Source organism: Leptonotus elevatus, chromosome 1 (genome assembly GCF_054856555.1).
Source record: "Leptonotus elevatus isolate MCC_2025b chromosome 1, RoL_Lele_1.0, whole genome shotgun sequence".
In the NCBI taxonomy this organism is placed as follows: Eukaryota; Metazoa; Chordata; class Actinopteri; order Syngnathiformes; family Syngnathidae; genus Leptonotus; species Leptonotus elevatus.
Window position 1 is genome coordinate 43735655 of NC_141239.1, and position 19549 is coordinate 43755203.

General features: G+C 41.0%; 1 protein-coding gene across 1 annotated transcript in view; it reads left to right on the plus strand.

Moving 5' to 3' along the window:
• The first annotated feature begins 405 nt into the window (after positions 1-405).
• olfm2a (olfactomedin 2a) overlaps positions 406-19549 on the plus strand; it is an 84422-nt gene continuing 65278 nt past the window's right edge. The window contains exon 1 of the mRNA XM_086069916.1: positions 406-803. Coding sequence (XP_085926042.1) covers positions 702-803 — 102 coding nt within the window. The 5' untranslated portion in view covers positions 406-701. The remainder of the gene's footprint in view (positions 804-19549) is intronic.

Below are 19549 nucleotides of genomic sequence, written 5' to 3' on the forward strand. Positions count from 1 at the left end.
CTTAAAATACTTGTCCGATGACTTCGATAATCGAATAATTCTGACATATCTAGTGTAATAAAATGCAAACTACAGCCACAACATTAATCAATAATAAATATATCACTACACAGAAGCTTCAATTGTGAATTGTATTATCAAACATTGCGGCATTTTTTTTTCCAGTGTGAATTTGGCACTTGCTTATAATTGTACAAACAGACTTCCACCAACCCCTCCCTTTTCATCATGCATATCCTTCAACTCATGCACAGAAATGCATCATAAATATAAATATGTCACACACACACACACACACACACACACGCACACACAACAGGAGAGAGAGCTTTTCACATGGTGTGTTGTGTGTGTGCTGCCCCTATCGTCTGCGCGTGGCAAGTGCAGCAGCAGTCACCTTCCAACCTCTGCGCCTCCTCGCCCAGTGCGGGACGGAGGAGGACCGAGGAGACAGAAAGAAAGAGGGAGAGCCAGATTAACCGCTGGCCACCTTGACACTATCTCCTAACTCTCGCACCCCCTTCACCGCACACTCTCCAACCGTCGGACCTTTTCCCCACCCTCGCGAATTCAGCGGAAGCTCTGCAGAGGCAACGCCGCCTGTGCGAGCCCCTGTGCCGGGCAGAGCCGCGCGTGTGCGTTCCCCCGGTGATGAGGCTGCTGGAGCGCGGGAGAGGAAGAGAGCAGTAGCGGCAAATAGAATGGATGAGGAGAGAAAACTGCGGAAAGCAAACATTTGGATGAGGATGCATCTCCTCAGTGCCATTTTCCTGCTTGTCATGTCAGCTGTCACGTCCTGCCAGGTAGGAAGCGCAAACTTCACATGGCTGCCTTATTGCATGCCTTGTGAGGATGCTGAAAGCTCGAAAGAAAATAAATAAATAAATAAATTATATATATATATATATATATATATATAGAGAGAGAGAGAGAGAGAGAGAGAGAGAGAGGGTTAGGGGGGTTCCAGTGTTTTTAGTTAATTGCAGTGAATGTTCAGGGAATATTGTCAAATTGTGCTCAAGTGAGTAATGAATTGAATTGAATTGAATCAGTTACGGGTTTTTGTTCAATTCTAGCAGTTTAAACAAGTCGCATTCATGCACTTGGGCTACTTCATTAGGTACATCGATACCAGCCATCGACCAAACCTTGGGCGATCCACAGGGATCACCCTGGATTGGTCGCCATACTAATTGGAGGGCACCTATAAACATCCAACAGGACAATTAAGAGTTTTTGAATGAAGCTTTTGGAATCAAAAGGGTTCCTTTTATTAAAGAAAAAAAAAAGGTCATGTTTTAGTTGATGGAGCATTTGTGAGCTCATGGGTGTTTTGGCCAGGGACCTATAGAATATTATTATTGTTACAATATGCTTATTATTGTTTGTTGTAGTTTCAGACTGTGAACTGCTTCGAATACGTTACCAGGGCTGGACTGGCCATATGGCGTACAGGGAAGATGCCCGGTGGTCCGGTGTCTTTTGGGGCCGATGCCGTGTTTTGTAATGATTTTTTTCCTCCATTTTACCCCAAGAGGCTGGCTCACAATTTAAAGAGACTAGTCCATTAATCCATTTCAAATATAGACAACAAACTGAACCAACAACAGTCAATATGAATTGTAGAACTGTGTTAGGCAGGGGTCGTCAGGAGTTGGACCGGGCCAGCGGCTTTCAGTCAAAATGCCAGGGTTGACGTTTTTGTGCCAGTCCAGTACTGTACTGTACGTTATTATTTGAACTTGGAAACAAAAATGTTGTGGTGGTTGGTGTACTTAATGTTGTGGCGGCTGAGCCAATGGTGAAATGGTATCACAGCGGCAGCCGAGTGCGTGCGGCGGAGGGAACCCGCATCCCAGTTTGGTGGAAGGTGACGGGCGGCGATGTGACAGTTGTAAACCGAATCGGTGGCGCTGTAAATTATTTGACCCAGAAACGCTTTGGAGTCAAGAGAGGAGCATGTGAGCCGGCAAAATGGGGTTCAGCCGGTCACCATGCAGATTTTCTGACAGCCTACAAAGCGTCCGCCTGCGACACGACAGGCGGGCGGGCGGGCAGGCGGTGATGGGCGGGCGGGTGGCCTCGGAGCTGCAGTGGCAAGTACATTAAGCCTCATGGACAGCAAGTCACGTTTCTTCTGTGTGAGTCAAGTGAATTCTAACCTGAATTGAGAAGGATTATTATTATTATTTTTTTAAATTAACAGTAATTTGTAGATTGAGTTGTTTTAGAGGCTGGGGATGAGCTCCTAAGGCATCCAGAAAAAAAATGCCATTCAAAGAACCATGATTATAGAAAGGCTTTTCAATTGAGTGACAGGTTCTTTACTGGCAGGTGCGCTCAATTTGCTTACCAGGGCGTCCACGGTGTTCTTGCGAATGATAATCCAGAACAATCCAGACCAGCCCCACAACAGACAAAATCGACCAATCTGCCATGCATATAATAAAGTCAATCTAACATTATATTGACTTATTATATGCTTGTGAGGTGCTCTATTATTTTTGCTCACTCGGTCTCGCTATCAACGGTGTTGTAGTATCTGCGACTATCTGAAATGAATGTGTGACGTGGGATTTAGTAACTCAAGAGTGTTGTGTTTGTTGTGCTTGGGTATAAATGAGCCATATTCCCTTTGTTGCCCTAAAAAAGTAGTATGGATTATGTGTTAGTTATTTTACTGATGACCTCATTTCAAGTTACATTCATAGTTACATTCAACAAATACCGACAACCCTGCTTAACTCATTCACTGCCATTGACGGCTATAGACTATTTCTATTAGTTTCAAAACAAAATTCTACTTTTTTTTATTGTACATTTAGAACAGATATCAAATTTGTGATTCATTGCGAGTTAACTAGTGAAGTCATGCGATTAATTACGATGAAAATTTTTAATCGCCTGATGCCCCGAAATTTTTATTATCTTTAAGTCGCGTCAGGCGATTAACATTTTTAATAGTTAAATACCGATTAATCACACATTTTATACCTGTTCTAAATGTACAATAATTTTTTTCTCTCTAGGTTTTCATACTCTTGTTAACAAAAGTGGGAACAATTTTTTAACTTATATATATTATTTTTTGACGTCTATAAACGTCAATGGCAGTGAATGAGTTAAAAGAAAATGGCACCTGGTTTTGCCACGTAAATGGAAGTGCATTTTTAACAGTGACATTTAAAACTAAAGTTTGTTTTTATAAAAATAAATAAATAAATAAAGACAACTTTTTGATTTAAGATAATAGTCTTTTATGGATTTCACTTAACATAAATAAATAAAATGAATATTTTATTTGTTTAATTTAAACAAAAATTTAATTAAATTAAAAGGCTTTTTTTTACTTGACATATTTGACTATTAATGTTGTAATGGCAAAACTAATTTTTTTTAAATGTACATTGTTTATAAATATAACAATAATTTGGGCACCTCCTGCATTCACGCAATCCAAATGCATACTGGGCTGCGATCATTTTTTATCTATTTTGTGATTAATGTAGTGTTATTAAAGCTGCATAACCTCTGTAAACAACACAGAGTGCAATAAACCTTTACATGTACATAGTAACTGTATTTTCATCTTATAACGCAAATCTCCCTGACTCCTTCCTCCATTGTTGTGCGGGCACGTGAGTCGTCAATGCGCTGAAAACGATGATGTCACTCCCTCAGGCCATTTTAAATACTCCCACAATTGCCTTACATCATGTTCAAGCTGTAAATACCAGAGCTCATTTCTTGTATTAATTGTGAAATGACCCCAGAATTTGGACATTCTCTATGTTCCGGTACTTTTTTCTCCTCAGTAATAAACTGTGGGAAAATATTCAAGTCCGACGAGAAAACTCTGCAATGCAGTGAAGCTGCAAAAAGTGTATCGTGATATATGCATGACACCTGTTAAACATTCCAATTTGACTTTCGATCCTTATTTTATTGGACCCTAGGGTCCACTGTCAGTTTTGACTTAAAAAAAAAAATGGTGGAAAAATGACTCTAATCCGTGTACAAGTGAGGAATAAACTTGAAGTGCGAAATGAGCTTTTTCTCCCATTGGCCCTGAAGACATTCATCTCTTAAGAGTCCACACAAGGCAAATTAATCCCGTTAATCTTTTCAAGCATGACCGCAGTGAGAGTAATTTCACTTAACAAGCCATGATTAAGTCTATATTGGATTAAATATGGTTTGATCCATTGCAAGGTTATCTGGTGCGGAACTGCTTGAATGTGTAATAGTGTGACATTTGGAAATTGCACTTCACATCTCATGCATACAACATACAGTATACACGAGGGGTGGGAACCTCTGGGTACCTCACGATACCAATAGCGATACAAGGCTCACGATAGCGATGATCTCACGATATGACGATACCGCGATTATTGATATATTGGTCAGGTAATAAAGCCACCATAATCCACTATAAAACTACTCAAGACATAAATTGATGTTTTTTTCAAAGAGAAAATAGTTTCTTTTTGTACCATCACTGAAAGAAAATATTAAAACTGGTGTCTTCTTCACAGTGAGTACTTTAAAGTATTTTTTTTAAACAAATACAAATGTCTTCTTAACAGAGACCACTTTCTGGGAACAAATTAGTGTCTTTCTTAAACACTATTGTCATATAACATGTCAGTCAGTTACATAGTGAATTGTTTCATTTTATAAACTGTGACAATTTTTTTGTGAAACATTGCAAAAGTAAATAAATAAAATTACTTAAATATTAAATCAATATTAACCCATTCACTATCATTGGCGGCTATAGACGTCAAAAATTCATTTGAACTATTTCTATTAATTTCACATTTTTTTCCCACTTTAGTTAACAAGAGTATGAAAACCTAGTTTTTTTTAATGGTACATTTAGAACAGATATCAAATTTGCGATTAATCGTGAGTTAACTATTGGTCATGCGATTAATTACAATAAAACATTTTAATTGCCTGATCCCCCTCATTTTTAATAATCTTTTCTTCCTTTTTTTTAATGAGGGGCATCAAGCGATTACACTTTTTAATTGTAATTATTCACATGACTTCACTAGTTAACTCACGATTAATCACACATTTTATATCTGTTCTAAATGTACAATACATTTTTTTCTAGGTTTTCATACTCTTGTTAACAAAAATGGAAAAAAATGTGAAACTAATAGAAATAGTTCAAATGAATTTTTGACGTCTATAGCCGTCAATGGCAGTGAATGAGTTCATATTTCTCGGAAATTGTGTGCTTCGAAAATATTCATAAAATATGTTTTAAAATGGGACGTATGCTGAGTCAGTTGCTGGACAGATAATAAATGTCTTACACAAGTAAAAGTAAGCTCATGAGTCTTCTTCGACTGAAGAATTTCATACCTTTCCCCGCCACTCTTATGAGGTGCTCCCCCTAGAGGCCTGCCAGGTAATTGCTCAATAAGTAATAAACAATGGAGCCGTTATAGTGGCTGTATATTAACTACAAATATCGCGATACTTGCGTAGGCGTATCGATAATCTATCGGGAGACAAAGTATCACAATTTATCGCGATATCGGTATATCGTCACACTCCTAACCTTTTCTGAACCAGAAGGCTATAGCCTACTTCCTCGGATTTGTAACTTATCTTCAACATGATTTAACTAAACCAGTTGATTAAAAGGAAATCTAAAAGTAAACAATAATTACATTTGAATGTGATGTAAAAATCTAGCGGCGAGTGTGCACATTTTATCAGTCAAAGTGGTAGCTAATGACTCACTGTTAGTTGTAAATATCCTTCCCTTCTTGAGCCAGTTCGTACCATAAATGGCCTTAAGGGACAATTTGTTGTAAATGGCTGCATTAAATATTCAAACGGCTGAATGAGAATGCATCGGCACCATCTCAGAGCCGATTGGGCTGAAATAATAAAGAATTGATACCTTCCTGCGTATGCGGAGCCATGGAGGCGACGCTTTCCCGTCCCCGCCGCCGCGATGGCACCCACAGTATTTCTGGTGAAGTTCCAAACGAAATATTTAGAGTGCTTTAATGAGACGGATGCACTTGTTCATTCGCCGCATGTGTTCGTTAAGTACCCATAAAGCCCCCGAGCCCTCGCTGATATTGACAGACACCTGCTTGGCACAGATGCTTTGCTGAGAAGATGTTTACACTGTGGATGTTCCCAGCAGCCACGGCGGCCACGTTTTGGGCAAATCTGGTCAACATGGGATGGGCAAAAGTGGCAGGCCGTGATTGCCGTGGATGCCTGGCGGGATTTTGCAATCGTGGTGAAGATGAGAAACCTAGTTAGTAGCAAAATGTGGCAAGTAATCCTGACACTACGCAATATTTAGTAGGCAAGTATTTATTCATGGTTCTAAAAATGGAAGGTGTGTATTATTGAACATTTGACACATTAGCGCCACATAGGCTAGTTTCCATTTTTATTACCCTGGCAAATTAATGTAAAACTGTATAAATAAATAAATAGATAAAGTACATTGATATGTGGTGATATGTGGTGGTGCATGTAGTTTAAAGAGCCGTCATAAAATAAACTGTATTTGTCATAGAATTCCGTGTAGAGCACGGACCTGTTTATTTTTATTTTTATTTTTTTCTTCTTCTTTTTTTTTTTTTCTTTATCGCTCAGTATTGTTCATTCGGTAATTTTACCGATTTGACATGTCATCATCATTGCTCCAGTGTTTAAAAACTGTTTATGATACAGGCCCCCACCCCACAAATCACCCATACATTTTTTTTTTATCTGATTTGCTGGTATCCTTTACTATCAGAGTGAATAATATGAAAAAGTGTAAATGCTTTTAAATGCAGGTCCCAAACTAGGCTCTTTCCCCGTACCTGTTTATGGTCTTTCAAGGTATTTTTTAAAATCATACTTTCCAAAATTTTGTACACTCTTTTAATAATTTTAGTAAGCTATTTTTTTATTTCTTTACTTTGCTTTTAAATCTCTTGTAGTCTGTTTGTAGTTGCTTTTAAATGTTGTACTGTTAATTACAGCATTAGTTCTTAACCTGGGTTAGGTGAATTAGTCGAAACAATAAAAGCGATATTGTAGTATTTGGATAAAGTACAATTTCGACTTGCCAGTGTTTCCGTTGAAGAGCGTTTTGCTTCTGAGGCGCAATTTTCGAAATGTCCCATCTCGCGGGATCTCGCAGTTCCGTAGGAGGTGCTCACGATGTTTACGGAAGACAGACGCCCAAAGTTCTTAGTATTACTTTAAAAACATCTCATCGGGCGGGTTCGGGGATTTTATGTTGGTGTTGTGAGTGCGTGCGCTTATAACTCGTGTTATGGTGCGGATGGATGGATTTCGCACGTTTGCTCGTTGCCAGGGGCAACGGCCATTTCTCATGCAACGATATGGGACGTGCGTTGAACGGCGGCATATTGGCTCCATAACTGAATCGCTTTGTGCTTAAAAAGACTTGTTATCCCCTCCGGAGGCAGCTCCGACACAAAAGCGAGTAGCCCCGTATTTCCTACTTCCTTTCCTCCGTGCTGGGCGGGGGGTCACATGACTACAGGAACGCGCAAAAAGTGCTGCCATTACTCTTTTGCGAAATGCTCCTATTTCGACACGTCTCAAAAAACACCTCATGAGAGTGTAAAAACTCTTTTGCGATATTTGATAAATCACGTGTTTCCATTACCAGCTCGCTTTTGCGCAAAACTGAGGGTAAATGAAACGCACCTATTGGCTGCAGCAGATCACGCTATATTGCTCGGCCTATTTGCGCTGCTGGGAATCTGGTGCGCTCAGTGATAGTACGTCGTGTGGTTTCTTTATTATCGTAATCCTTCATACTATGTCGACCAAAAAATAAGAAAGTGGTCGGACGAATATGTGCAATATGAATTTACATGTATATCGAAAATACCTGGGCATATTAATTGATGAATCCCTTAATTTTAATTCACATGTACTGTGCCTTGTAAAAAGGCTCAAGCTAAAACTGGGTTTTTATTTTATTGTAAAAACGTGTTTTTTGTATTTTTGTATTTTTACCTGTTTTAGACTATATTTCTCTTTTATATATGTGTGGGGACATTTCTACTGTCTGGGGCGAGAACTCCACTTGGAGGTAAACCTATGCTGCAGATTTATTTCTTTTAATTACGGATGTGCTTTCTTCCAAACGCCTGCTAAAGTTGCGCGATATATCTCAAGGAGTGGGAATATTAGCGCGCTGTGTGGTCCCACTTGAGAAGGGGCCGGTCCAAAAAGAAGCAGGCGAAGTTGATGGAATGCGAACACTTGAACGTTTCTGCCGCTCCAAACTCCAAAGTGCAGTGGGGCTGAAAAGCTAATTGGTTGTCACCCTCCAGCAAGGAGTCACAAAGCTCTTGTGTACATAATTTGGCAACAATTTAGCTGCCGCCCTGTCGCGCCAGGAGTTATGATAAACAAAAGGTTTGAGGAGTCCCCGTATTTAAGGGCGGATGAAGGTTTTTTTCCCCTCATTCCAGATGATTGTAATGATAGGAGAAACTCAGCCAGGCAAAACCACAAAGCAGGTATCACAAAAAGGCTGATGTTTAGGTGGCAGGGAGACCTAATGGAAAATCGACTTTTTAATGGCATACAAATAGTTGCATCTCTGGAGTGCTTGCCCACCCATCAAGTGTGAAATTACACGAGCAAGTCTTTTGTTAACTTCTTATTTCTTTAAATGTGTCTGTGAGCGAGTCGGATTGTATCATTACAAAGGTTAAATAAATGTTTATATTAGCCAGTGTATTAGCTCTTTGTACAAACAGAATTCATTTGCAGTCTGGATGCAGAGGGGTGAACGTCACCTCTTCCTGTCGTAGAGTCTCCAAAGTCCAATAGCACCACAAATAATTGATACATTTGACAACACCGGGTCGCTCTCACTTTCCAGTCCCAGTCGTCATGGTAACAAAAGCCAAATTTTGTATTTTGCATGAGCCTGAACTGCCCCCCAAAACCGAATGATTTCAAATATGTGTCACAAAAGGAAGAATTGTGCTGCTCAAAAGGGTTAGACACACTATAGGTCAAAAATGGACCGACCCTACAACTTTGAGTCAAGAAATGGTTCTTTTAATGTAAAACAACTCATAAATATTGATCAGATCCTTTACTTGGGTCAAAAAATTGGGTGATTTTGTTTAAAACAAACCAGACAGTTGGGTCAAATTGACCTATCAAGTGGATCGGTCCATTTTTGATCCATAAATGGGTTACTTTTGACGCACGTGTTTTTAGAGTGTACAACAATCAATTCCACACAAATCTTCAACAATCAATGGATTGATTACCATTGCATACATAAGCAAAATTAATATATGAACGTTCAAGCAGCCAAGAGTTGAAAAACATTGACGCCGGCACAAAAAATGCTGCGTCAGCACCTGAGGACCACGAGAGCAAACAGTCCGTCACGGCGAGGCAGGGCAAACATCTGAGCGGGCTCACCGCCAATACGGACATCTGCGATTAGCCCGCAGGCCTCGCTGCTGCACTTTTAGCCAAAAATCTCATCCGCTGATCAAGGCCAAGTCAACAATACAACCTGCGCCTAAAAATCTCCAAAAGTCCATTACATTGCACTCTTACAAAAAAGCACCAAACCTTGTTAAAGTGCATCAGCCGCATTTAGCAGCAAGACTCGGGCTCTTAAAGGCTTTTACTGACTGAGAGGCAGGTGCGATTGGCTGTTTTGTTGAGAGAAGGCCACGAGGTGACGGGCTGGATTGACTGACCTCCGCAATGACAAACAACAAGAGCGGAAATCTGCTCGGTGCGTAAGGTTCGAGAACCTGCATTGGTCGTATTTTGCTTTTTCGATGAGAACGCGGACTGATATGCGCGTTGTCAGTGTGTGGGTGCGTGAGTGCGTTAGCTGGGCCAGCACACCTCCACCTCCTTGAGTACGCACAACCCCCCGCCCGCCACCAACCATTTGCGCACCAACGTGATGCCTCGCAATCATACACAGATAATGGCGTTGCATTATGTCGCCGTCTTGGTGGCGAGATTGAATAGTAGCGCACGATTGGACATGATGATGACGCGGAGATGCAAGCCGAAAGACGCTTCTCTCTTTTAGAAGAGATTGTGTTTAACGTGCTGCATTACATCAGCTCTAGGCCACTATTTCACACGACTGTTTTAAAGTGCTAGTATGTGTGATTGTGATTTATTGATTGAATATTGGATTGTTAGCCTCTCCGCAGAAAAGTGGCTTATTTACTCGTGATTTGACAAAGGAGTTATCTATGTTAAAATTTGACTATAACAGAACAAAGTGTCCGAGGCTCAGCAGGGGCTCAGGCTTCGAACCTCAGCTGCATGTTCTTATTTTTCTTATTTGTAATGTATGTAAACATCAGTGACCGGCAATCGGGATAGGCAAGGTAGAAACTGCCTACCCCAAGCTGAAATGAAAGTTAAAACCGTTTAGCTTTTTCCATTTGTTTTAATTATTTCTTTCATTTCTACCCATAGGTTCAAAAGTGGCAACATTTGGTGATTTTCATACCTCAATTAAAAATGACTTATTTCTTTACCTGGCCTGCAGGCAAAAATGCTGTAAATAGTATCCTCGGCTTTTCCCAGCCCTGTCTGCGCATGCGTACTCAGTTTCCCAGTAGAAAAGTCCTTCACGCAGATAGGCAGATCGCTACGCGGCCTTTTTACGTCGCTGTATTGTTCCTATGCGAACGTACTTTCGCACAGGGCATTCGTGAATTCAAAACACAGCGGTAAGATGACGTCACTCTGGAGAATATAAAACTATTTTCACGCCATCTTTTGAAGGATGGGAGACCAACACCTTAGCCTTGTATCCGTACTTTTCACAAAGAAAGGTGCAAAAGGAAAGATTGGCTTTGTGGATGTCCTTCGATTAACTGGCTGTTTCATTTTACATGGTGTTTAGCATTGCTACTGCTAGCTTGATTTTGTGAGCATTTAGGCTGTTTTACAGGGAGATATTCACCTTATTACATTCTTTCCGGGCGTCCGAGCGGGTTTGAAATTGTCCGTTTTTCGTTGTGCGGCAAATGGGAGGCAGAGTGCACTGCAGCGTTGAATGTGGCTGTGACGGTGGCACAGAACTTTAGCTGAGTGGCAAATGTTGAGCTGCCGACCGGAGGTGATGGGTACGAACCCCTCTCGAAGTAAAAAAAATAAATGTAAGACTTGAAAAGAGAGCAATGTTTTTTTTCTACCCATACAGAGGAGGCATATGTTTAAATAGTTTGAATGTATGGCATCTTGTATCTGAGTATCAAGTATCTCGAGGTCAGGCCTCTTTTTTGGGGGACATATGGTCACCCGTTGTACACTCGCCTGCCGCCACACAAACTTGTAATTGGTGTGTGCGTCTGCCTGCCTACCCAAACCTTGAGCTCACTGCACGTCACTGCTAAACATACACTCTTCTATTGCGTTTGGATACAAATCGGACTCACATTTCTGCTCATAACTCGCAATTGCACTTAACAAATGCAGCTCTTTGGTTTTGTATTCAGCACGAGACTCGGCATTGCTTTAGTGTTTTATGTTGTTAATTTATTGTTGTAAAGCTGCTCTTTGCTCAAAATTATCTTTACAATAGACTTTTCATTTGACCATTTATGACTGAAAGATCTTCTAATTAGTAGATTAACACATTAGCTGTTCACAATGGGAATTCCTACAAGTTTCTGGCCAATTGTTTTCAGACTGGATTTGGGTTTGAATTTCTCGGACTATGTCTGTGGATGTGACATTACGTGCGCATTGTTTTTGTGAAGAAGGGTGTGTGCAGTTTCATTTTTCAGCCACAGGTGGCAGTAGCGGTTCAAAATGGATTTTTTTGCATTCAGTAGCTTTAACTGTCTTTGTTTTTACTGTATATGTCTGAATTGTATTTTATGTGTATGCAACTATGGTTGATTTTAAAGTGCTCTATTATTAAATAAAGTAGGGATGTTTAATACCACTTTGTTTAGACCGATACCAGTTTGAGTACTCAGCTCTTGAGTAGTCACTTAAGTATGGTACATAAAATTTCCCTCCAAAAACAATGACATAATTTTAAGGAAATATACCTAAATATCCCAAAATTTTTCCTTAAAATTATAACCAATAAATCAACACATTTATGTCTAATCAATCTTGATATGGTGTTTTGTAATGCCAATTAATTTATTGTTTGTGTTTATCAAATAACACATGGGTAGAAGACTTTGGAAAAATAATCACATATTAAATCACAATCATCATATTGATGAAAAACAAAATCGCAATTGCGTAACTTTATTTCATTCAGCCCTACACACGGCATACAAAAATACCTAATTTCTTCATCCAATTAAACAGACAGCCACATGTAACAATGTTTGCTTATGGAGGTCCTGTCCTCCCTTTCCTGTCATAAAGGAGATTCGTGAACCCAAACGTGTGTCCGTAAATGACCGTTTAGTCATTCCGAGCCACAGACTGGCCACGGCTTCCTTGGGGGGGCCGCGTGGGCTCTGTACGACCTCGGTCACGTTGTTTTCTGTTTCGTAGAAAACCCCCCAAGCCTGTTGCCCTAACGTGACCGTCCATGTTCCCAAGGACCGAGCTCGTGCGACTGGGAAATTGTCATCCCTGAGGTCTGCGAGGGGAAAGCGTTGTTATTAATGCTTTCTCATGTACACAAATGTGACATTCTTCTTACTGCCAGATGGTTTCATTATGGCTAAATAATGCACATGTGCTTTCTCCTCATATTCTCATGTTACGTGTGCACTCATCTGTCAAGTGTAAGGTCGGGTGAGATAAACACGATCCTTATATCACATTCTAATATCCCCCTGCCCACCCACTCCCTCACTTGCTTCTTTTCCTTCTGTGCCAGTGTGTGCTGGAGGGCGCGCGACTCCCAGAGGTTCACGTCTGTGACTCTAAGCAAGAGTGACATTCCTCGGACATCACCCTGACCAGGGACACCCATGCGCATGCACGTGCACGGCCCCATCCACGCACACGTACACGCATACACACAGGCTGTGCCCCTCTCTGCCTTCTGCTCGCAAATTCACAAGCATGTTGACGATGGGCTCTGAGTCAAAGAGCAGAGCGACGCATGGCATGGATAGTGGGGCAGCAACAGGGGGGGGGGGGTCGCGTGGGAGCGATGGGGGTGAGCAAGGGATCAACTGTGGTAGCATTAGTACTTTTTTGTTGTATTATTGGAGCTGCATTTACAGAATAGGATTGCTTTGGAATATTATTACCACAGGTAGTCTGAGGTCGAAGCAAGCTCAGTGGCACTTACGCCGCATCGGTGTTGGGAAAGTTCATTTTCTTCAAGTTCAGCTCACAAATTTTAAAATGGACTAGTTCAATTCATAGTTCATAATTTATTTATTTTTTAAACTAAGTTCTAGGGGTGTTAGAAAAAATCGATTCGGCAATATTTATATTCTCGAATCGATTCGATATGCGGCCGGATCGATTTTGAAACATCAATTTTTTATGGGAATATTCAACAAAACGTCTTACTTAGGGTTAGGATTCACACATTAAGCATGGAAGAATGTTATATTAATGGAACATTAAGCCTTAATATTTTATTTCAGTGCTGTTCAAACATGAAACAGACTGCAACCTGTTAAAATGCAGTGACTCAGTTATAAGCCTGAATTTTCAGATAAATAAATACATTTTCATAGAAATCTTACAAGTGTACATGTACTGATTAGTATACTCCAAATTTGTGTAAAAAATAAATACATATCGCAATAATCAATTTATTGATTCGTATCGGGATTCATCGGTATCGAATCGAATCGTGACCTATGAATCGTGATACGAATCGAATCGTCAGGTACTAGGCAATTCACACCCCTACTAAGTTCATTGGTCCATAAACGAACAAGCTCATAGTTCTTTTCTTCTTTTTTTTTTACTTATACTTTAAGTATAACTTAGAAGGACATTGAGAAATGAAATGAGTAGGAAAGTAATATAAGATACACAAAAATAAATAATGCATGACAATTTTAAGATAAAAAAGAACAAAAATCAAAACAGACTCAGATTGTTCCTGCGCATGTTGGTCTCTTATGGGCAGTGTGGTGCCACGCATGCATAGAGGTCACATTCGAGTTCTGTTAATAGAACTCGTTTTTCACAGATTGGGAAAATGTGTGCCATTGATGATGAGGAAAAAACAGAGAAGAGATGCTTCCCCTTTGTTTGTTTTTAAAAAGCTTTTGTGTGTGAATATTCGTTGTTTTTGTTTGTTTTTAAAAAGCTTTTGTGTGTGAATATTCGTTGTTTGAAGTCCTGTTAGCATTTGAATGGGATCCTCCATCAACTTTAGCATTCACGCTAGTGATGTTTTATAAACAAAGCATGTGTTGTATTTAAATATCCAATGTATGTATTTCTTCTTGTTGTGTGTTGCCGTATTGCCTTGCAACTGTTCGTCACCGCTGGGGTTGCCATATAATGGCATTTCCCGCCCAATTAAGGCGAGTTTAAGGTGTCTTTACTCTGGTCTTCTAACAAGAGAAAACCTGGCAAATTAACTGCGTTCAAAGTCGTTCATTTGCACCAGAATGAGTTTGTTCACAGAAACGTTCACGGAGCAAAAATGCATTATGTTCAGTTCACGTTCGCTCAAAAATATAAACAAGTTTATGAACTTTCATTCATTGAACACTATTCGTGGCTAAACACATTGTGGAAGCCCCCCCCCCCCCCCCCCTCCAGTCAGTAATCCTCAAATCTAAATACATTTCTTACATGGCTCACGAAGGAATGATGAGGAAAAAACAGAGAAGAGATGCTAGCCCATTGCTAAGCTAACCTACGATTGACACATAATCGCAATTAAATACTTGGGCGATCGAGCAAACTGCGTTAAGAATATTTCAACTTGCCAAAATGACCACAATGAGGTGTCATCGCTCTGCTACATAATCACGAACAAGAATTGCTAAACGTGCAAAACAGAGCCACTAATATCGTATCAAGGTGAGCGACAGTCTGTGTTGTGAAGGACGGGTTGTGACGTGAAGACGACTGTTCTGAAGTACAAATCTACGACTGCTAAATGTCTCATATGTCGTACGGGAGGCCGCCAAACAAAGTGGTTGTCAAAACCCAATAAAAGGTTCTCCGGTTTGTAATTTTAGAGTCCTCTCAGGACCAATTACGGCAGGAACAACAAATTGCCTAAGAAGGTCTATGAGCACTCGAAGTACAGTAAAGATAGCCTGCGGAAAACACAGTTTGATCCCATAAATACAGCCACTCCTTTTTTTGCTTTTTCACGTGCATACTTTTTTGGGGCCATTGCAGCAAACGGCACCTCCTGACCAGACTTGTGTGCGACCTTGCCTTTCCCGCACCATGAATCTTTTATGAGCCCAGCAATGTGGGTTTCTGACGAGGAGATTGGAATATAAATATTGCTGTTGTGCCCAGAGCTCCTATTGTGCACGGGAACAAAAGGATCGGCGAGATTGCTGCTAATTGAGCGTCGCACTTGAGTTTTATCAGAAGACAATGTAACAGGGAGTGCTGGACAGAAATAGACGTTACCTCCACCTGTTTGATCTCGCAACTACATGTCTGTGCTAGGATCCCTTTTCCTCATGTGGATCTCTTTCAATTGCAGATTTTGTACTTCAGAGTTGATCACCTTTTGCTTAGCCGTCCTTTTTTAGCCTAATGTGAAACGGCCTGACTGAACGAGCTGATAAGCGAGGCCTCTTCCTCTCTGAGTAATCGCCATATCCTTCAAATTCTATGATCCATGCCACTATTATCCCAGAGCATCCTCTCCTCACCACCATCAATGCGACAGCTGTCCTCCCCTGCCGAAACTCCCTCAGCAGTGGAGTTTTTATTCCGGGCTAATGAGAGACGAGAGCTCGGCGCCATGGCGGAAGCGGACCGGCGAGAAGAGGCATTTAATCGATATGTTTTCCGCCCGGCGCTGTCAAAGCCGTTCGGTGAGGCGACTGATGAGGTGACGCCGGGCCTCTCTGGCTGCATCGTGACTTCAAAGGTTCCACGCAGACAGGCGCGGAACCACCAGACGTTGCTGCATATCAAGCAGCAGCTGGAAGAGCCGCAGCCCCGCCGTGAGGAACTTGGGGTGCTTTGAGAGGGAGGCTACATTCAGGTGTGCGATAACAGAGTGCTCCGTGGAAGGGAGAGCTTCCAGTGCATTATACTGATGATTGAACACCTCAGGGAGTTCCGCGGGTTGAAATAACAAATCCACGCGAGCTGTGAATTGCAAAAGATGGGCGCAATCATGGCTGGTGGCCAGCACAAAGGCATTTGACAGCGTTTGGTAATAGCACAGTAAATGAGAAGTGCCTTGGAAAATGAAAAAGAAGACAAAGTGGAGTTGGTGGAAATGAAAAGTGGAGATTACAGGCGGGGATGGGGGGCGGAAGACTGAGTGCCGCCCGACTGTGCCTGCAGCCTTATCATCTCTCCCGTCCTTAAGCAAAGGCATAATAATCATTAGAAGCATCTTACTTCATCACCATTTCTGTTCAACCAGCAGGTGCCAACTTTGCTTGTAGATCATCTTCAATGTGCTTCACATCTCTTTATCGGCACATCCAGGACACAGCATGGGCACCGCTTACTTGGAATTCGTCCAGCCATCCATTTCCTCTTTATTAAGCTCATAGATGAACCGGAGCCTATTCCAGCGGAGTGGAGCCCCGGACTGGCTGGCAGCCTGGCACACATGGCAAATCATTCACACTCACGTAAAAACATTTGTCTTCAATGAACCAAACGTGTTTTGGGATGTGGGAAGAAGCCAGAGAATCTACATGAGGGAACATACACAGGGAGAACATGCACACGCCACACAGGAAGGCGAGAGCTGTTATTTGAACCCAGAACCTTAGAACTGTGAGTCAGTTGTGTTAATCACAAGGCAACCTCGATGCCTTTTAGCAATTAAATCCTACAGATTTGGGGAACAATTCTGCTTCATTCGATTGATTGATGTAGAAACCCATTCACCAAGTATCCTTTTCAGGGTCACACGCAAGATGGACACCATCCCAGTTGATTGTGATTGATGGAGAGCAAATGACAGAGCCTATAATAACCATCCATCCATCTTGGAAACTATTGACCTGAACAAAACACAATTTAGCAGTGTATGCTGTTTTTGTGTACATTGTAATCAGGCTTGGGGCGTAACGGAATACATGTACCGCCGTTACGTAATCAGATTGCAATTTTTTTTAAACTGTATTCCATTACAGTTACAGGAAAAAACATGTAATAAGATTGCAGGTAAATTTATTAAAGATGGGGATTACTTCGAGGGATTACAATTTCTACGATGAGAGAGAGTGCGAAGGAGGGCGGGAGAGAGAAAGACAGACAGAGAGAGAGAGAAAGAGAAGGACAGAGCGAAAGAGAGCGAGAGAGCGCATAGACGTGCGTGCGACTAGGACCGTTGCTACATGTCGGGGAGGTGGGAACGAACAAACTGACTAGTCGTGTCCTCCACACGCGGGCAGTTTGAAAAAGTTTCACGCACGGGAGGAAGAAATGGCGACCGGTATTCACTGGAACTTACTCGGAGCGCAAGTGTGAGCTGAGAGTCCAGCGGCATGCTACGCGCTGTAGCTTCTTGCTAGCTAGCCCGCTAGCCTACAACCATAATGTGAGTTACACCTTCCGAACAAATCTTCCTCCCACCAATTCACTATTTAAACATCATACACAACATATACACGGCTAAACTTGTGACTGGGATAAAAGTTCATTTTGCAGTTGATGTCACACATCATCGATCAATCTATCTATCTATCAAACTGTGAGGTGTGGTTGCTTTCAGTGACAGTTGAAAAACTGCATATGGCCTTCAATCAATCAATCAATCAATCAATCAATAACCTACACGTTTTTAATTACATTAGGATATTTGCTATTTGTAGGCTGCCCGGGTCCCTATCACCCGCAAATAGCAGGGGCACATTGTATAGAATATATATTGTGGTGATATTTATTTTGATTTTGTCTTCAATATTGCATACTCAATATTGGAGTAATCCAAAAGTAATCCAGTTCCATTACTTTAATATTATAGTACTTAGATTACTTTACTACATTTTTTAGCAGGTAACTTGTAACTGTAATGGATTACATTTTAAAAGTAACCCTCCCAACCCTGATTGTAATGTATTGTGCAATGTTGTGTACATCCATGCTCCTTTAGCAGTGCAACGTAATGTTTATCTGCAGAAGACACTACCACAAAGCAGTATCATTGATACACTAACATTAACCTAACCTTTGTTGTTCATACAATTTAGCGTATCAAAAAAACTAATACTCTATTGGATTATACACAATACAGTTGACCAACCAATTTAGGACTACCTTTTTACGGGCTCAATATTGCCATAGTCTATGAATGTTTTACACTCTAAAAACAGATGGTTCAAAAATAGCCCAACTTTGAGTGAAGAAATGGGTCTTTCAGAGTAAAACAACTCATAAATATTGGTCAGATCCTTTACTTGGGTCAAAAAATGGGGTCATTGTGTATAAAACAACACAGAAATGTTGGGTCAAATTGACCCTTAAAGTGGATCGGTCCATTTTTGATCTATAATTGGGTTATTTTTGACCCAACAGTTTTTAGAGTTTACTTGCCGGATTGTGGCTTGAGTGCGATGCTGACGTTCGGAACTTGCTAATACCAGAGCTAGCAAGTCCTTTATCTACTTCTACACCACATACCCAGCAATATCATCTTTTTGCAAGAGTTGTACTGAGTGGACTGATCATTTCTTTCTTTCTCTTTTTCATTAAGCCACTCTTTTATTCAGTGCGCTTTCCCCACACTTTAGTTTGGCAGGTGAGCATCCAATAAAGAACCGTTCTTGTGTGCTCAAACCCCCCTAAGATATTGATTAAGTTGATCTTGATATATATTGATATTGGAATATTGTCCAGCCCTTGGGTACACATGAAGACAGAACGTGTATACTAGTGCACATTGGCTTTTGTTTCGATAGCTCTTGAAGCTCTTTAAGCAGAATGGCTCATTATTTAGTACCCAAACACGACCACGGTTTCAAGGTACTTTAAAGACGGCGAATATTGTGACATCCCTAATCATAAGGGTTTTTCCCCATCAACGTCATCTGGCGGGCCAGATATAATTAGCGGTGGGCTAATGTTGCCGACATTGCTGACATTGCCCCAAATCATTTGTGACAGATGCATGGATTTTCCCAATGAGGGATGTACTTTTTTTTGTTTCACCTTGACAGAAGAGCGAGCAAAATGTCGAATGCTTTCGTAGAAAACTCTCCTGATAATTGACTTATTTATCTTCCTGGTGCATTGGCTTTTCTATATGCATCTGGCTTCCTCCTGCCTTGGCTGGCTCCATCGGAGGGAAGCGATCATGTCAGACTCTGCCGGAGGATCTAATGCAGTAATCCTCGTTACATTTCTAAAGCGAAGAGTTGAGTGCTTGAGCCACACTAATGGTGATGTGATGAATAGGTGGTATTCAGGA